Source organism: Falco biarmicus, chromosome 6 (genome assembly GCF_023638135.1).
Source record: "Falco biarmicus isolate bFalBia1 chromosome 6, bFalBia1.pri, whole genome shotgun sequence".
Taxonomy (NCBI): domain Eukaryota; kingdom Metazoa; phylum Chordata; class Aves; order Falconiformes; family Falconidae; genus Falco; species Falco biarmicus.
In genome coordinates, this window is record NC_079293.1 from 88,861,339 (window position 1) to 88,877,620 (window position 16,282).

The following is a 16,282-nucleotide window of genomic DNA, read 5'->3' on the forward strand; positions in this document are numbered from 1 at the left end:
AAATTACTCGAGTCAAGTATTGATGCAGTACCAGGGAAGCTTAATCTTAACGATGTGGATGTGGGTTGGAACCTACTCAGTTTGCGAGATTTGAGTTGCAAATGTTTGTAGGCCCCCCTCAAACTCTAGTAGCTGTAGGCATTGCAATTTAATTACACTCTAGCACAACACGGTGAAGAGAATCCCGATCTGCCTGATTGTGTACGTGTTTTGGTGACGCAGTAATGACAGTAATTTACATCGTGCTGCTGATCACCACTATCCTGTGGAGACGGCGAACCGTCATTCCCCAAGCCTGTGGAGTGGCTTTGTGTTGCGTCTCTGGTCCTAGGTTTCACAGCCAGTTTGCAATTTGTCTGGCCCCTGGCATGTATCTTGGCAAACCCAGCCCTTATTATCATGAGGATAATTTTCAAAATGTGGAACTAAGATCGACCCTGCCTGCCCAGTTTAAAACCACAGGTACCCTCCGTAGCGTGATGGCTCGACTCTAACATCCAAGATGCAAGAACCTGCAAGAACCAGCGAATGAGCTGTAAGCTTGCCAAGCTATTTTCATGCACATCACCGCTCAGCAGACTCCTTAGAGGTACAACACACGTGTACATTCGCTGGGATGCTCATAATGGGGCGATCGCAGGGATTCTTCAACAAGCTAGCACCAGCCTATGTATTTTAAAGATGACCTGTTAGCGCAGCTGGTACCACACAACCTGTTTGACTCAAACCATCCATCTCACAGCAGAACAAAATGGTGTTGTCTTCTGTTTAACTCACAAAGCACTTCCCTATAATTATATCTATCTTAATCAGACAAACTGGGAATTAAAGAAAAGGACTAATCTGCTTCTTGGCCATAACTGGATTTCCTCTGCAAATACTAGTTACAACAGTAGCAGCAGCTTTTGTTATAAATTTATTTTAAAATGCTTTTTCTTCATCTGAGCTAGACAAATCTGTGTCGCCTGCCTAGAGCTTTTTAGAAGGGAGAAGTCAGGAGCACTTTCCCAAAACTCTCTTCCTCTCAAAAGAAGGTGAAATTATTAAGAAGTTGGAAAGCGTTTGGTAGCCAGATTGGTAGGTGCTGGTAGAAAAAGAGAATAAAGTCATTGAACTTTAATTAGAACTTCTTCCAACTTTTATGTCTTTCTTTAAATATCATAAGAAACTTTATCTATTTATCTGTACTCGTGCCCAGCAAGCTCTGATAATGTCTGGCTTGAGTCAGGTGGGACTCAAAGGCTTGACTCAGTTCTCGGTAAAGACAAGCAACCATTCCACGGTTTCCCACAGGTCTCGTAATGGGGGTTTCTCTTCATGGATTTCAAAGGGCGAGGGCTTAGGGCTCCGCCAAGCACCACTTACCTCAGATTTCAGGAAAGCTGCTTGTTCTAGGCAGCAGCCATGCCTGCAGGCCAAGCTGATTGGGATGGCTGGAGGCTGGGGTTCAGGAGGACATCCCTGGTAGCTCGCTGGTCTGGCGTTCCTCCAGGTGCCTCCTCAGGGCTCCAGCTAGGAGACAAAGGCACAACCGTGGAGTCAGATAGGGTTTTTGGAAACCACCACATTGATGGCTTTGTAAAATTTACATACCAAGACACAATACCAGGCACAATTGTAAGCCATACATGGGCAGGTCCTTCAAATTCTACTCTTGGTACTTGCAATTCTTGCAAATTTTGCACCCTTGTTTATTAGCTGTGGGACCAGAATGCAATGCTTGAAACTTATGAAACTACACTTACCCAATAGATTTTTTTCAGGATTTGTGATGTTCTGCATTGTGCATCTCTCGATAAAATCTACCCTATGGAGACGTTTGAGCTTTTAATGGAAAAGCTGCACCAAAACCACTTTGAGAGCAAACCCAGGCCCTCAATTCTGGAACCAGCACGCTGCTCAGTCTGACTGCAAAATCACCCTGAATTTACCAGTCCAGTCGCCTACTGCAAAGGATTTGCTAGATGATTTCTCCCACTCCTCAGTCCTCCTCCAGGGAGCAAAGTCCATTTGCTTGGCAGAAGAGGCAGGAGGTCTGTCTGTCAGCCCTCCTACTCCACTGCGACGCACGTCAATAGGAAGCAGCGACTAACCCGGGCTCTCTGGAAGCCCTTGGAGCACTGAGCACCCGTGCAGAGGGCTTGGAGGAACACTGCCCTGCACAGGCTTGCCTGGGGCTCCAGGGGAAGGGCTGAAATGGAGTGGTAATGCTGACCATCAGTGACACAGGCGTGCCGGCAAAGGGCACGGGCTGGGAAAGCGGACCCAAATCCCAAGTTAGACAATTCTCGTTCAGGGGCATTTCCAAAGGAATCGAAGAGAGTTTGCTTGGGTGACAGAGCCCAAGAGCCCAGAGCCCAAGACACCCAGCTGCTATTGCAACACGGATCCAGCTAAAAGGCTAGGTCTTCTCCAAACAAAGATGGAAACATGAATTCTATTTGGGGTTATTTTTATTTCAGATTGAGAAGCTACACAAAAAGAGAACAAACATACATTTCCATGAGGGAAGGGGAAAAGAGAGAGAACATCCTGTTGTGTCACCCTCCTACAACAAACCATCTCAGCCTGAGCCACGGGGCTGTTTTCTCCTCCGGGCAGGCAGGGAGAGTTTTTACACTGAAGGGTACACGACACGGTAAACATCTGTGATACCTACCCCAGGGTCACACCCCCAGACACAGCAATATGGTCTTTTTTTGCATATGTGCACGTACGTCTGTTCTTGGTAGATAATAAAAAGGCTGATACAGAGTCACATGGATCAAACCCATAGCTGTAAAAGAGGAACAGTTACAGATGTTCACAAGGATCAACACACCCACATGGCACAAGTACTTACTCAACAGAGTGGTTACTCTAAGCACTAGGTTTTACCTAAAGACAAATACCTTTGTATCAGTGATACTGGATTGTACTGGAGCAGATGGCAGTGAGTTCCAGAGTTCATCTGTCTGTCATTTTATTAAAGTAATTAATCAAATGGCTTAGCATATAAAAATACAAGAATCCTCCCTCCTCATCAGGGCAATTTTTGTCCATGTAGAAATAAAAGCACACACACTCATACATACATCGAAGCAGGATTGCTGACAGAGAGCTTACAGGATAAAGAAAAGAAACTCACTTTCCCTGTCCCACACCAGGACTTCATGTTCTCCCTCCTGTCTCCAGGGATAACGGAGTCTCTCACCTTTGGTGCATAGTTATAATCGAAAGCCAAACAGCAACTTGGAATTTGTCCTGAAGGGAACCAGGACAAGGCACCTTTAAGGATAATAAGGCAGATTGTACACCTCCGCTGTAGGAGACTCCTCGTGTCTTAGGTGTGGTCCCGCTGTCCCCAAATCTAGAGGGATTAATCAAAATCTTATCAAACTCTTCACCTTCACAAAGCATGAGTGAGTCAGTCTCAGCTTGCTCTAACCAAGAAGCAATTCAGACAGAGAGGCTCATCTCCCATCAGCAGAGGTGCGCTCAGCTGTTTGTAGTGCTATGCGTGGCCTCCATCCCGTAGAGCATGTGCTTGGTGGATGACCTTACAGAAGTGTAGCCAGGGTAGCAACAGAGAAAGTCTAAGTAAGACTATATTCTTAAAAGATCGGCATTTTCAGGGATAGCAAACACATTACCTCCACACTGGTTACTTCAGGGAAGTAGTATCAACAGAGCCTCTGCTGCGGGACGGAGCAGGGAGGCAGTCAGGGCAGGGCTAGCTTGGTCACAATCATTTGACTTATAAAGTGTAAAAGATGTCATTAAGGTATTGCTTTAATGAAGCAGGGTTTTCTTCAGCCCAGCCCCATCTCCTACAACATCCCCTCCTAACAGGATGTGAGATAGTCTATGTCCTCGCATAGGACCAGAATATCTTTAAGTTTAATCCATGTAATACAAGACCCTGGTCCTGCTGGGGTTTGGGCAGACTGCAAGGACCACAGCAGACTCTGCAAGGGGGATACAGAGAAGGAAAACTGATCAAAAACTGAGGAAGTTTTGCTTCTGCATAAACACTGACCATCTAGAAAACATTTTTCATGTGGGAGGCGCCATGTCATACGAATACTGTGAGCACGCAAAATGCCTCTAGTTATAGCCAACAAGTTTTAAAAATGCTTCTTTACTGCTGCTGTACTGAACATGATAATCTTAAGAGGACCAGACCAAACCCCTATGCTGCTAAGGAGGTATCTCCATCAGAAGCCCACAGGCCACTGAAAGCTCAGGAAATTACATTAATGCACACCAGCAAAAGCCCTGGCCTGTCTACATTGCGGCATTCCTTCTGGTTCTTAAAAAAGCTACAATCCAAACCAGTTAATATTTGGAGTATTTTTTTATGGTTAAGCACAATTCTTCCTGTGGGAATGTAATCCAGAGGGATTCAGGCATGTGCAAACAGTTTCCTTCAGAAAAGATTTCCCTTGGTAATTTCTTTCTGCAACATGTAACTGCAATTAACTCAAGTTGCACCAACATGCCATAAGCAGTTTAGCATCAGTTGCTAAATACACACTTGCAAAAGAAGGGTACTACTTTCCCAGTGGTGTTATCAGAAGGAGCAAGCGACAGCTATCCTGAGGAACATCTAATACCAAATTTCTTGGTTTCTGTGGCTTAAAACCACATTAACTTTGCATTACAACAGGGTTGGCTCAGAATTCATTTCCGCGCGCTGGTTCCCGTCGGCAGGCCTGCCTGCCTGCCAGAGAGCATCCCTGGCCTCGGGAAGGACGAGTATAGATGGTTCTTGAGCAGGACATCACACAAGAGCAGCTGGCCTGCTGAAATGTCCTCAGTCCTCACCTCCTGCTGGCACCGAGATCAGTGGTTAAATCCAAGCGGGATTTCATGGCTGTTGAGGATGATATATCTGCCGACGCTGAGACAGAGTTTGATAAGTAACTGTACCGTGACCTCTTCAATTAAAGAGATGTGCTTTTTCCTTTTCTATTAGAAAATCCATTCTAGAGGGAAGTTAACTCTCCTATGTCTACACTTCTCCCCTTCCATCCCTCCAAAAAAGAGAAGTGATCATCCTGCACTAACACACTATTATTACCATGGTATCAATACTCAAATACACTTAGAAACCCCCGGACATTAATTTTTTGAGGGAGGTGATAGTTGTTAGCTGACAGTGAACTTGGCTTCAGGATTGAAGATCTGCTTCTAGCCTGCTTGGTGACCCTTTGCATGATTCGAGAAAGCATTCTTTCACCTTTTTCTACGTGTATTCTCTTCTACAGCTGTGAAATGGTGCCTGCTGGTCACAAACATCTGTAAAGACCCCATGTGGAGAATGAATATCATGTTAACATGAACTTCCCGAGCCAGCGCTCAGATGTGAAGACAGAGTGCTACAGGAGCCAAATAAAGCTCTTGATCACTCCTCACTAGACTTAAAACATTCAGTGGCAACTATCTCAACGTGTTGCCCAACATCTTGAAAAAGTTTCGTTTTCATACTCATTTTCCTCTTCCCTGAAGCAGCCAGTGAACAAGGCTTTCATCAACACGCTTGCATAGATAACAAGGCTGCCTTTGTCCTCGGAGAAGAATGGCTACCACACATTCATCTGAGGAGCAGCTATCCTGCAAGGAGGAATGTGGGTCAATCCCTGATCCAGAGCCGTACCGTTATTTCTCTGTGGTCATGGCTAGCAGCCAGAAGCAGCTTATCAGAGCTCCACACTGCACGCTTTGCTGTTGCTCAGTGACAATGCGCTTCAGAAGCATCAGCACTTGGCACCCGCCTCCCCCTGCAAATCCCGGCCAGTCAGCGGGCAGGGATTTGCATCATTTCTGCTACATGCCAGGCAAATGCCTGTGGTCTTTTTGTTGCTATCTGTATCAAACCGCCAAGGAAAAGATGCTTTCTTCAGGTCCCAGCTTCTTTATCCGCTCGCTTACCCTGCCTTCTGTGATACTCTCCCTGCAACCCTCCAGCTCTTCCTTCTTTTTCTCCACCTTTTTCACCCATCCTGCCAACAAGACAACTTGTTCTTTTAGTTGAAAAGCTCTTTCTTGCATCGAACCTAGACAAAAACCAAGCTGTCAAGACTCCTAATTTAGATGTTGAATCCATGGTGAGGTCTGTTAATTTACCTGAACCTAAGCTTTCATGACATGGAAGAAGGCAAATGTAACAGGGCACTGGGCCCCCCTTGACTAAATCACATCTGCTTTTTAAAATGCAACTCACACTGACGCTCCCTCCCCTGCTTCCCCTGAGTTAGCCCAGCAAACGCATATACTGGATCTCCTTTCCATCACACAGTCATTCATACTCCAGCACAATGGAACCCTGACTTTGTGACACATAACTATTTGATTCCTTTCAGATTTTTGAAAAGTTCATTATTATTGAAGATTTAGTGCTCTGTGTCTTAAAGAGCGCTTTCCAAATGCTGCGAGTCACTACCCTCCACACTCTTGCCTGTGAGGGACAAGTAAGTATCTGTAAACTTAATTTACAGAAAAGGAAGCACAGGCAGAGAATTTATGTGACCTGCCTAATTCTGTACTGTTCATCATGATCAGTTATTACGGGCAGGTCTGCAAGTGATTATGAACTGCCATGGCCCAGTTAAAATCAGTGAAGATGTGACATTATTAGGAAGAAACTCTTTACCGTGAGGTGGTGAGGCGCTGGCACAGGCTGCCCAGAGCAGCTGAGGGTGCCCCATCCCCGGCAGTGGCCAAGGCCAGGCTGGACGGGGCTGGGAGCAGCCTGGGCTGGGGGGAGGGGTCCCTGCCCGTGGCAGGGGGCTGGAACTGAGTGATCTTTAAGGTTCCTTCCAATGCAAAGCATTCCGTGATTCTACGATTTTTCCTCTGGTGAGAGTTTGTCTTTTGGTCCTCTTCCTACACGAGGCCCATAGCCCACTGCCCATGGGAGGGTCAGGATTAACAACTGTGATTTTCAACAGGAGGGTGCTTTCCAGCAGCTACAGAAACATGCTGCGCTAGCAGAGGAGCAGAGTGAAGATTCAGCCAGGATTGTTGCAGATTTGCAGAAAGAGATGGTGGGTTTGTACCTTTTGCAAGCTCTCAAGGACATAACCCACAACATATGACAGGGTGGTCAGGCACAAAGACACCAGGGCCTTTGACTTGACTGAAAGAGGAACTGCCTAAACATCTCAGTTTTCATTATTCTTGCTGTAAAATACGGAGGAACCACAGCAGAATGAGTCTAAAAATGGTGACGCTGGGTCACGTGCATCTCCGGCGCTGGCCACAGCAAACGCCCAGGGAAGACCATAGGAACAGAGCAAGCACATATATAACCTAATCTTCCTGCCCCCCATACCGTCCCCAAAACCTCTCACCACCTCCAGCTCAGGGCACTGCCTCTTCAGGCAGTAACAGGGCTGCCCAGAAAAGACCAAGCAGAGACGGTTTCACCAGCTGATTTGGTATTTTGGCTGGTTCCACATTTCTGTTATGTCCAAAGGACAAAGTCCTGCCCGTCACATCCCTGGAAGGGGAGCCCTGGGTTTGACTCTAGTCTGGTCTCAACACTAAAGCCACCGTGATTGCAAAAGATAACCCCAGAAGGGTTTAAAGTCCTTGGCAATTACTGAATCTTGTAGGGCAATTACCAACACCACATCTGAGACTCAGCTAAAGCTCAGTTCCTAGGAATAACGGGTCTTAACTGAAAATTTCCTAATAGCAACCAAGTGCTAGCACCCTCCATCACTCACTGCGGCTTTTCGGGCATCGATAGCCACATCTCACAGCACAGAACAAGCACCTTTCTCAGGACAAGAGACAGATACTGCCCCACACTCTCAGAGTAACTCTTTATATTAGTAAGTCTCACAAACCTCTGGTGAGTTAAGGACAAGGAGCAAGGCAGAATGCAAACTACTTTCTCAAGGACCAGCTGGAGCCCTCAAAACTTTGTCCATTCTCCCATTTATACCTGAGCCACTGATACATAAAACCAGCCCAGGGCATTCCAGGAAATGGGATGAAATCAGGCAATGTTGGATAAAGCATGGAGTGGAAAGCCAATCCTGGAGAAGTAAGTAATAAAAGATGGTTCAAAACAGTCAGAGAAACTTCACTGAAAAAGTTAAAAGTGGAAGAATGAATGGCATCAGAGAAAAAATGGGATTGACATGCCAAAGGCTTGCAGAGTCCTCTCTTCCACACTCCCGCATCTTTCTCCCAAAACACAATCGCTGTACTAGAGGGTAGGACATGAGCTGGTTTTGTAGCCTTCTTTGCTACGGAGAGAATTTGTACCTTCCAAAAAAAGACTAAAACCAAAAAGAAAAATAGCATTTTCTAGATGGAATTTATTTCCTTTTGAAAGAAAAAGCAACTGACTAAAGGTCTCCAGTTTACAGTCATGTTGGGACAACACAAACATAAGTCCAGTCAAGAGACATTGGAGTAAAGTACCACATCGGCACCAGATTCGCGGAGTGCCTGGGTGAGAGCAGAGCAGGTACTGCTGGCTGCACCTCCACCGCTGCCGAGTACCTGCTCAGCTCAGAGCCTCTTGAAGTGAGGCCGCACCGGACCTGAAACAGGGAGCTCCCAGTGTAACACACTGCACTGCAGGTCAAGGACAGCATCTAAAATGCACATCCTTCGATAGCCCTTTCATTTTTCTCCCAATGGCCTTACCTGAAGACCTTAACCACTTGAAGCAAATGGTAAGTCTTCTATCTCATCGGGCTTTCGATCAGGATTTGCATTACAAGGGCAGTCCTTGGAATGCATCAATTTTTTTACAGTCTGAGAGTGTAATATTGGATCTTTCACATTTGTACCTTAAGGAAAAAAAATATTTGAAGCCAGGTTGAGAGCCCTAGAAGATACAGCATGGCTATCATGAGGAATCAGAACATCACAGAAAAATCAGAAATGTGATTTCTGGCATGGATGATCCAGAAAAGACCAAGATGTTCTGCCAAGCAGTTACTCAGCATTCCTGCTTCCATGGATCCCTCTTGCTGTAAACAAACAAAAGAACTGGCACCTTTGTAACTCTATAATAAAGTAGGGCTTCTGTAAGATTACAGATATCTAGCAGGTTAAGACTGGAATACTCATGGTTCATATAAATCCTATGGCACCTGTTTCCAGGAGAAGGAGCATTAGATTTCCTTGGTTACATTCCTGCTATGAAAATGATCTGATCTCCTTAAATCTGACTGCTCTAACAAGCTTTACATGGGACTAGACATCCACATTGATGCAAAACGTGGCAATCAACTAGTGGGGAGTGAGAGAGACATTATTCAGCAAAGACTTTTGCTAAAGTGTTGCTTCTGCACTGCTATTGGAAAATACTAAGACAGCTCTGAGGTATTGGCTTTGATTTACCATCTCCTGGGATCTACTGTCAGGAAGAACGTGCCACAGCCTATGGCGTGTGGCTGCAAGGATGAGGCACAATCAAGCTGCAGCACCACAGGGAAGAAAGATCAAGACAGCAGTGGCAAGGTGCTGCCTGCGAGGAAGGACTCGCCTAGGCTAGTACTTTTACCTGTGGGCAACACCAGCCTTGAGCTGAAAAAAAATAAAAGTTGAGAAATGTTCTAGTCCTAAATGGTGCTGTGATGCTTCACAAGAATTGTCATTTGAGTGCTGCTTGTTCCCGTGTCCTGATCCCAGCTGCACGTGTCATGGTGAGGGAGAGCATCAGAGGAGCCAAATATTTGATGGGGGATAAAGTGCAACTACAGAACCCAGCCCACAGGGAACAGTCATGATTTTCAGCTTCTTTGAGACATTCCATATACTACTTTAAAATCAAAGTATTTGGGTTGTGGTGCATTCAGATTTTTCAAAGAAATACTTAGACTTGTTTAAAAAAGAAAAAAAGGTTTTGTTGAGAACTTATTTTTTCAAACCTCCAACATTGTTCAAAACACCTCTTATTTGTTGACTTTCACCGTCAGCTACAAAGTGCGCTTTTGGTTTCCTGAGTTGAAAGGAGTTGGGATGATTGTAATAGGAGGAAATACAACGTTTCAGTGGGTCTTGATCTGCTAAAAATGAAATAATAAATAGTGGGCGAAGGATGTCCCTAGCGAATTGTGTTTGTCTCCTTCCATTTTGCAGATGAATCAAGGAATGACCAAATTTTGTGGACAAGGTTATAAATAAACTGGTTAAAAAGAAACTCCACCTGCAGTTTCTCAGTGGACTGACTAATCTTTTCCTACTTCGAATGTTTGCATAGCCCTGCTGCACGTGGTTTAACAGCCAGCAATGACGCACTCACTGTGTTTTCCCTCAGAGGTAGCCACATCTCATTCTGAGCCTTTCTGCAAAATTCATTGTGTCCCTTTACCAGCAAGGATGCTTTGCAAATGAAGGCTGCTGCTGCTGCTATGCAACTGGAGCTGCCTCTTCCTAGTGCCGTGACCATAAACATCAGCAACTGGGTGTCTTTCCAAGATAGCTTCCTCTGAAGCAAGAGAGGAGAAAGAAAAAGGGAGACTTAGCATTACTTTGTATCAAAGCCCAAGTGTAAATATGTATTTTCTGAATTAACAGTGTGGAGACTGAACATACGCAATCATCTTGCTAAGGCAGCCAAGGGAAAGTGTCACAAATCCAGGCAAACCTCGGCATATGCACAGCCTAATTTTATAACTATTTGCTGTCCAAAAAGCCAAGATAAATCAACAGGATCTTTGCAATGAGTTTGCCAGACTTTGTTTAGGTTTAGGGTGCAAATTCAGGAAGTATGTTGTAAAGGAAAAAAGGTGGAGTCGGAATCCAGGAGCATTTGGCTCAGCCTCAAGCACAGGTTACCACCTGCCACTAAGCACCACGGTGGCCCAGCACCACCCACCATCACTAAACGTAAGCTGCGGCTGGAAGAGCATTTACAGCGGGACCAGACTCCTACGGGAACAGGTGTGCGGCTGGCCCAGCGCACGGAGGTCACTGCACTACACAGGGTTACCACCTCACCTCTTCCCCTTCCGAGCCAACACTCAGACTTGCCTCTTGTCAGTTCCCACGTGATGTGGGTTCAGATTTTCCCCTGTTCAATTTTGCTGGAAGAGGCTGGAAAAGGCATATGACTTAAATCTGTTTGGACTGACCCATTAAATAAACATGAGCAGGACACGGCATGCTTAGCAAAGGAGCATGCGTGTTTTCATGAAAGGAACCGACTTCTTGATTTCTCGATGTTGTCACAGGCAAGCCTCTTTCACACGTATTTAAGCTGGAACAGACCCTGTATTTTTTCAGCCCCATAGGGATTGCTTTAACAAAATTTGTGTTTTCTCTGGATTTTTTCCTTAACAGCTCAGTTAGAGGAAAGGAGAAACCAGTCCTTAATCTACATGAAGAGCTATGTTTGGTCCCAAAGTTTGGGAGTTACTCATCAAAAGGCAGGGAAGCTGCTATGAGCTGCAATGCAGTGGGGGAACGGAACAAGGGTTAGACCTCTATAAACTACTAATTCAGATACGAAACAAAAAAAAATTTTTTTTAAAAGAAAAAGCTAGTTTTCAGGATATATTTGCAAGTTTTAAGGTATTGGAGAACAGGAGAAGAAGGGGAGTGGGAGAAAAACGTTGCTTCGTCTCATGTCTGTAATGGTCATAAGCGTTTCCAGGCCAGAAAATAAATTTAAGTAATGCTTTCACTCAACCTGGAGTTTCTAGACTGCATCTCCATTCAAACAGCAGCACAATAAGCTTACTAAATTTTCCTTACAATAAGCACATACTGGGTATGTCTACTTCCCCATCTCCAACCCACGTGAGCCTTTACTAACAGAAGCCTTGTTAAACCAGAAGTCTCAATGGCATTGTTTTCACATACATGTATATGTGTGTGCACATGCAACACATACACATGTATACACACGAATTATCAAAATAGTGTTATGAAGTGAGTGTTCTTTCTCAACAGCCCTTCGCTGCCCACCCCACCTCCCTCCCCCTCCCCAGGCCAGCATATTTCATTAACAGACTGGAACTGAAAGTTTCAAGAGCTATCCAGCCCTTGTTAGCACTGCAAACGTCTAGATGCGTTAACAAGTCCCAGTCCACCTCTAGCACACGTGAAGACGAACGGCCTCTAGTTCACAACACTGATTCCTTGGATTCCGGGTCTGCTGTACTGGTTGTGTTGGAGACTTGATTTTTGTGGGTTACCAAAGGCGACGTTTCCCCTTCAGACTTGCTGTTAGCAACTGCTTCTACGTTGACTTCCTTTAGCTCCTGCTCTTTGTCTTTCTTTTCTTTCTCATTCAGGTAATTAAGGATGCCTGCTCCTAGGGCATCCCCTTCCACATTCACAACTGTGGTGGTTCGGTCCCTGGTTAAGATCACAAACAAAAAACAAAGGGGCAGGCTTTTAGCTTAAGAGAGTTAAAAACACAATAAGGGGAGCTGACTCACCCCTGCTGATCCACTAACATCGGTGGAGCTAGACAAGGGAGATGTCGTTACCATAGGTATTTTCCACAGAAGTATCTTCACCGTTTCAGAACTAAAAGCATGCACCAGAGCTGGTTTAAGGTTGGCCCAAGCATTACTGGTTCTGGTTTCTCAGCGGGCTGGAGCAATGGTACTATTCTTTCTCAGACATGCTGCTTTTCCCAGCCCACCTCCTTTCCCTTCCCCTTCCCCAGGCCAGCATTTTTCAAATGCAAGTTCAGAGCAGGAACTTAATTTGGGGTTATCCAGAAGGTGATGCAGAGTACCCAGCTCTCCTTTTTAACTACAAAAACTTGTACCTTAACCCAAACATCTACTCAAGGTGTTCTCCTGAAGGCAGGCAGAATGGCTGCGTTCTCTCGCTTTCTGCTAGTAGCACCTGTCTCAATCTTTGGTCCTACGTGTCCCAGGGTCTAACGGAGATTTACGGGTCACAAAGATGAACAATTCACTGCCTTCCGTTAGTCATTCTGCAGCCTAACTTCAACATGTGCTCAGCTTCTAACTGTGGTCCTCTCTGGTAATTAAATGGCTGGTATTTAAACGAGACACAGGACTTTTCACTCCCCCCTTTCCCCTTCTGTTACCACAAGGCTGAGCTCCCTGACTAGAACAGCAGCGTGGACCACCCCGGGACACTACATATTGTGGAACGAAGGCAGCCGGCACAACACAGGCTGAGGGCAGCCCGGAGCGAAAGGAAGGGCAAGCTTTCCCCTCTTGCCTCCAAGCACTTGCAAGGGCAGTTGTGGAACACACAGCTACTGCTGTAATCCCTTAGGAAGATGGGATACAAAGGGCTGACCACCGCTTCGCCTGTCTCTCCCGTCCTTTGGAGGTGGCTGATCCCCAAGAGGTGACAGCAAGAAAGAGCTCAATGGCCCTAATGAAGCCGTAGGAATATGATTATGCTCCATAGACACGCGTGGTGTGGGAAGGGAAGGAGGCAATACAGCTGCTGCCTTCCCCAGCCTCTGGAATTCAAGAGTGTCCTTAGGCATCCCAATTACATCTGCTATGGAAGTACATCATCTGTACATAGAGGCTGGTGTTTCCAAAAAGCTATGCAGAGGGATTACGTAGACTCTAAACCAGGAACTGCCCAGAAGTCTACCACCTGGAAAAAAAACCCCAATGGGACTCAGATCGCTGGACTGACCAGCCATTTCAGCCCACTACCCAACTTCAACAAGATGGCTTGAAAGCAGATTATGCTTTTCAATTCTCAGGTCATGCTTACTTCACTAGCATTTAAATGCTAAGCATGCTGTAATTCTTGAGTGCTCAGAGAAGTCCTTCCAGTTTGATTTTCTAGTATTTGAAGAACAGCAGTCGGCCAGGTTTGTTCAAGGAAAAGCAGAGACACCGCTTTTCCACAGGGCTTACCTAAGCTCTACGCAATCACCTGCATGTGGCATTTACACCTATCACTCACATGTGGCTGGCTCCCCAATACTTAAAGCAAAACAAATTTTCTAGGCTTTCCTTAATCTACTTCAAGTGGTACAGAAGGTAAATTTACACCTTGATAAGGACATAACTACACTGAGGGGTGAGATAAGCTCTTCCAAACAGAGCTGGGCAAGGAGATAAGCTCTCACATTTCAAGGAGGGGAACAACTCTTGGAAAGGAGAGAAGGAGCTGCCTGACTTCTCACCTCTTTCCTAGAAGATGGAAAGGAAAGGTGGTAACATTGTACTGAACTTGTGACTCCCAGCAGCGTGTTCCAGCTGTGACACTGCCCGCAGCTGTGATGAGTGCCACAAACCCTCTGGGTCCCTGCCCTGCCAATGGATTGGCACCTCTCTGTGATGCTTGTGTGGGTGCCCAGACCAGTCTTGAACTGTAAAAATAGTTCAAACCATGGCTGACAACAGCTTCTGATGGAGCCTGCTTCCCATATGTGACCAAGAAAGCTTTCCATCACTTGTCTATTTCCTTTTTCTTCCTTCCCTCCTAGCATCCAACTAATCACCAGCAATATCAACACCTCCTGAACAAACTTTTAACAATCCTTCTAAAAGGAATTGAAACCAGGAAGAAATAAGTTTCAATAAAGGCTGAGTAAAAAAGCTCAAGAGGGATTTTAGCACACTAACTGCTTTAATTGAGAAGGGACCGTGTTTTCCATTATCTCTCAAGAGTTACCTGTCCTATAGACAGTCGTATCTCGTAGGGTTTTATTTTATACTGTGCTACTTGGACTATCCTGCCTCATGTTTCCAGCCGAGCATGCTACATGTCATACAACAGCAGGTAAGTGTGTCCTAAAGTACTTACACAATCCAGTCCACTGCTAATATCAAGGAGAGATCGTTGGTTGGAAGTCCAATGGCCTCCAAAATGATGGCGATGGTGAGGACTCCTCCGGCTGGGACCCCGGCTGCGCCTACGCTGGATGCAGTAGCTGTCACACTGCAAATCAATTTGTGTACCTGGTTAGCTCTGCAGCACTCCTCTTCTACACTTGGGTCACACATTTCCCTGCCATGGGAACTGTAAACAAACTCTACAGCATGTGACACACAGACCATTCGCTTCCCAGGCAAACCCTTTCCTGCCTGCTGATGCAAAGTAACAGGTACAGAGCACAGCTGCTCAGCAGGCATCCACAGCAGCTACCAAGGCAAGGGCTGTGTGTTTAATACCATGATTGTCTTTTCAAAAAAAAACCCAACCAACACAACTATATTGCAGCCTTACTAATATATCCATTTCCAAGGCATTTATCAGTTCAAGTACGTTGAGTGCATCACATCTCCTGGCCCCAAATGTACACAGGTAAAGCTTGCCATGCAGGGTACTGCTGCTTCTCTGTACCTTGTTTGCATTCAAACACAGACCCTAAATCAGGAGCTGGAAACCTGCGGTGCACGTGCTACAGACATGGACCACGCGCCTTTTCGTGTGCAGATGTCTACGACTGAGTTTTCGTTGGGCCATAACCGCACCATTCTCGGGCCTGTGCTAACAGCTGATTCACTAAAGGGTACCTGAAAGGCTAATTGGGTCATCTGCAAAGAAAACAAACAATATACTGGGAAATGCAATAAGAAGGAAAATAAAACCTGGCCAGGGAGGGTAAAAAATGCCAGGAACCAGCACTAGGAGGCATCTGGTGGATACAGCTACAGCTTTTCGGCACAGTCAGGGGCCAGAACTTCTTGTAGGATTGTAGGATTCACTTAAGGAATTCTGAGGGACGTGAAGAGGATGACACTTTGTGGGATATGGGACATGGAAGGAGATTCCAGGCATGGAGGAGAGAAAGAGTCCTAGAGAAGGAGGCAGGACCGAGGTGGTGGAGGGGATGATGGAACAAAGCGGTCAGGAGGGGAATGATAGCAGGTCTGACCTAGGAAGCTGGCGATGTGACGGTAGTAAGGGCAGAGATAAGCAGGAGCAGAGTTTTTAGTGTAAAATTTATACATAAGGAACTGAGGAGGTTGCAGGAGGATCTTCCAAGACATCCAGAGGGGGAATGAAGGGCAGCTTTCTGGGTAGAGCAGCATGCCTCAATTACCCAGCTTAATGGTGAGTTGAAGGTGGGGGAGCGAGATGCTTAAGGAAGGAGAATTTCCATGTCAGAAACAGCTTTAAACAGCTCAAAGTCTGTTTCAGAATTCAATTACCCCTCCCACGTTCCACCTTTTATTAAATAGAGATTCTGGCAAATCTTATAAAGCTTGAAAGACTCCATCCTTTAATTACCCTATAATTATGTTTCATAGCAGTTTGCAAGCTTTAGGTCAGAGATGTGGAATGCAAACTGCTAGCTATTAACAGAAAGACCACAGACTTGAATGTGTCTAGGGGCCAAAAAGATGTGGTTGCAATAGCAAGCAAC

At 45.7% G+C, this 16,282-nt stretch overlaps 1 protein-coding gene across 6 annotated transcripts in view; it reads right to left on the bottom strand.

Annotated features, from left to right (window-relative positions):
* Nucleotides 1-2,435: 2,435 nt before the first annotated feature.
* Nucleotides 2,436-16,282, bottom strand: part of SLC1A4 (solute carrier family 1 member 4) — a 37,209-nt gene continuing 23,362 nt past the window's right edge. Inside the window, exons 7-9 of one of the 6 annotated variants that reach the window (XR_008822629.1) lie at nt 14,716-14,850; nt 10,253-12,312; nt 2,436-3,349 (exon numbers count right to left, since the gene is read on the bottom strand). Coding sequence is in view for 3 of the 6 variants with exons in the window: in XM_056344071.1 (XP_056200046.1) it covers nt 12,078-12,312; nt 14,716-14,850 (370 nt within the window). In the remaining 3 variants the exon portion in view is untranslated. Of the gene's footprint in view, nt 12,313-14,715; nt 14,851-16,282 lie in introns of all 6 variants that reach the window. The other 5 variants (XR_008822627.1, XR_008822628.1, XM_056344071.1 and 2 more) reach the window with 5 other exon arrangements.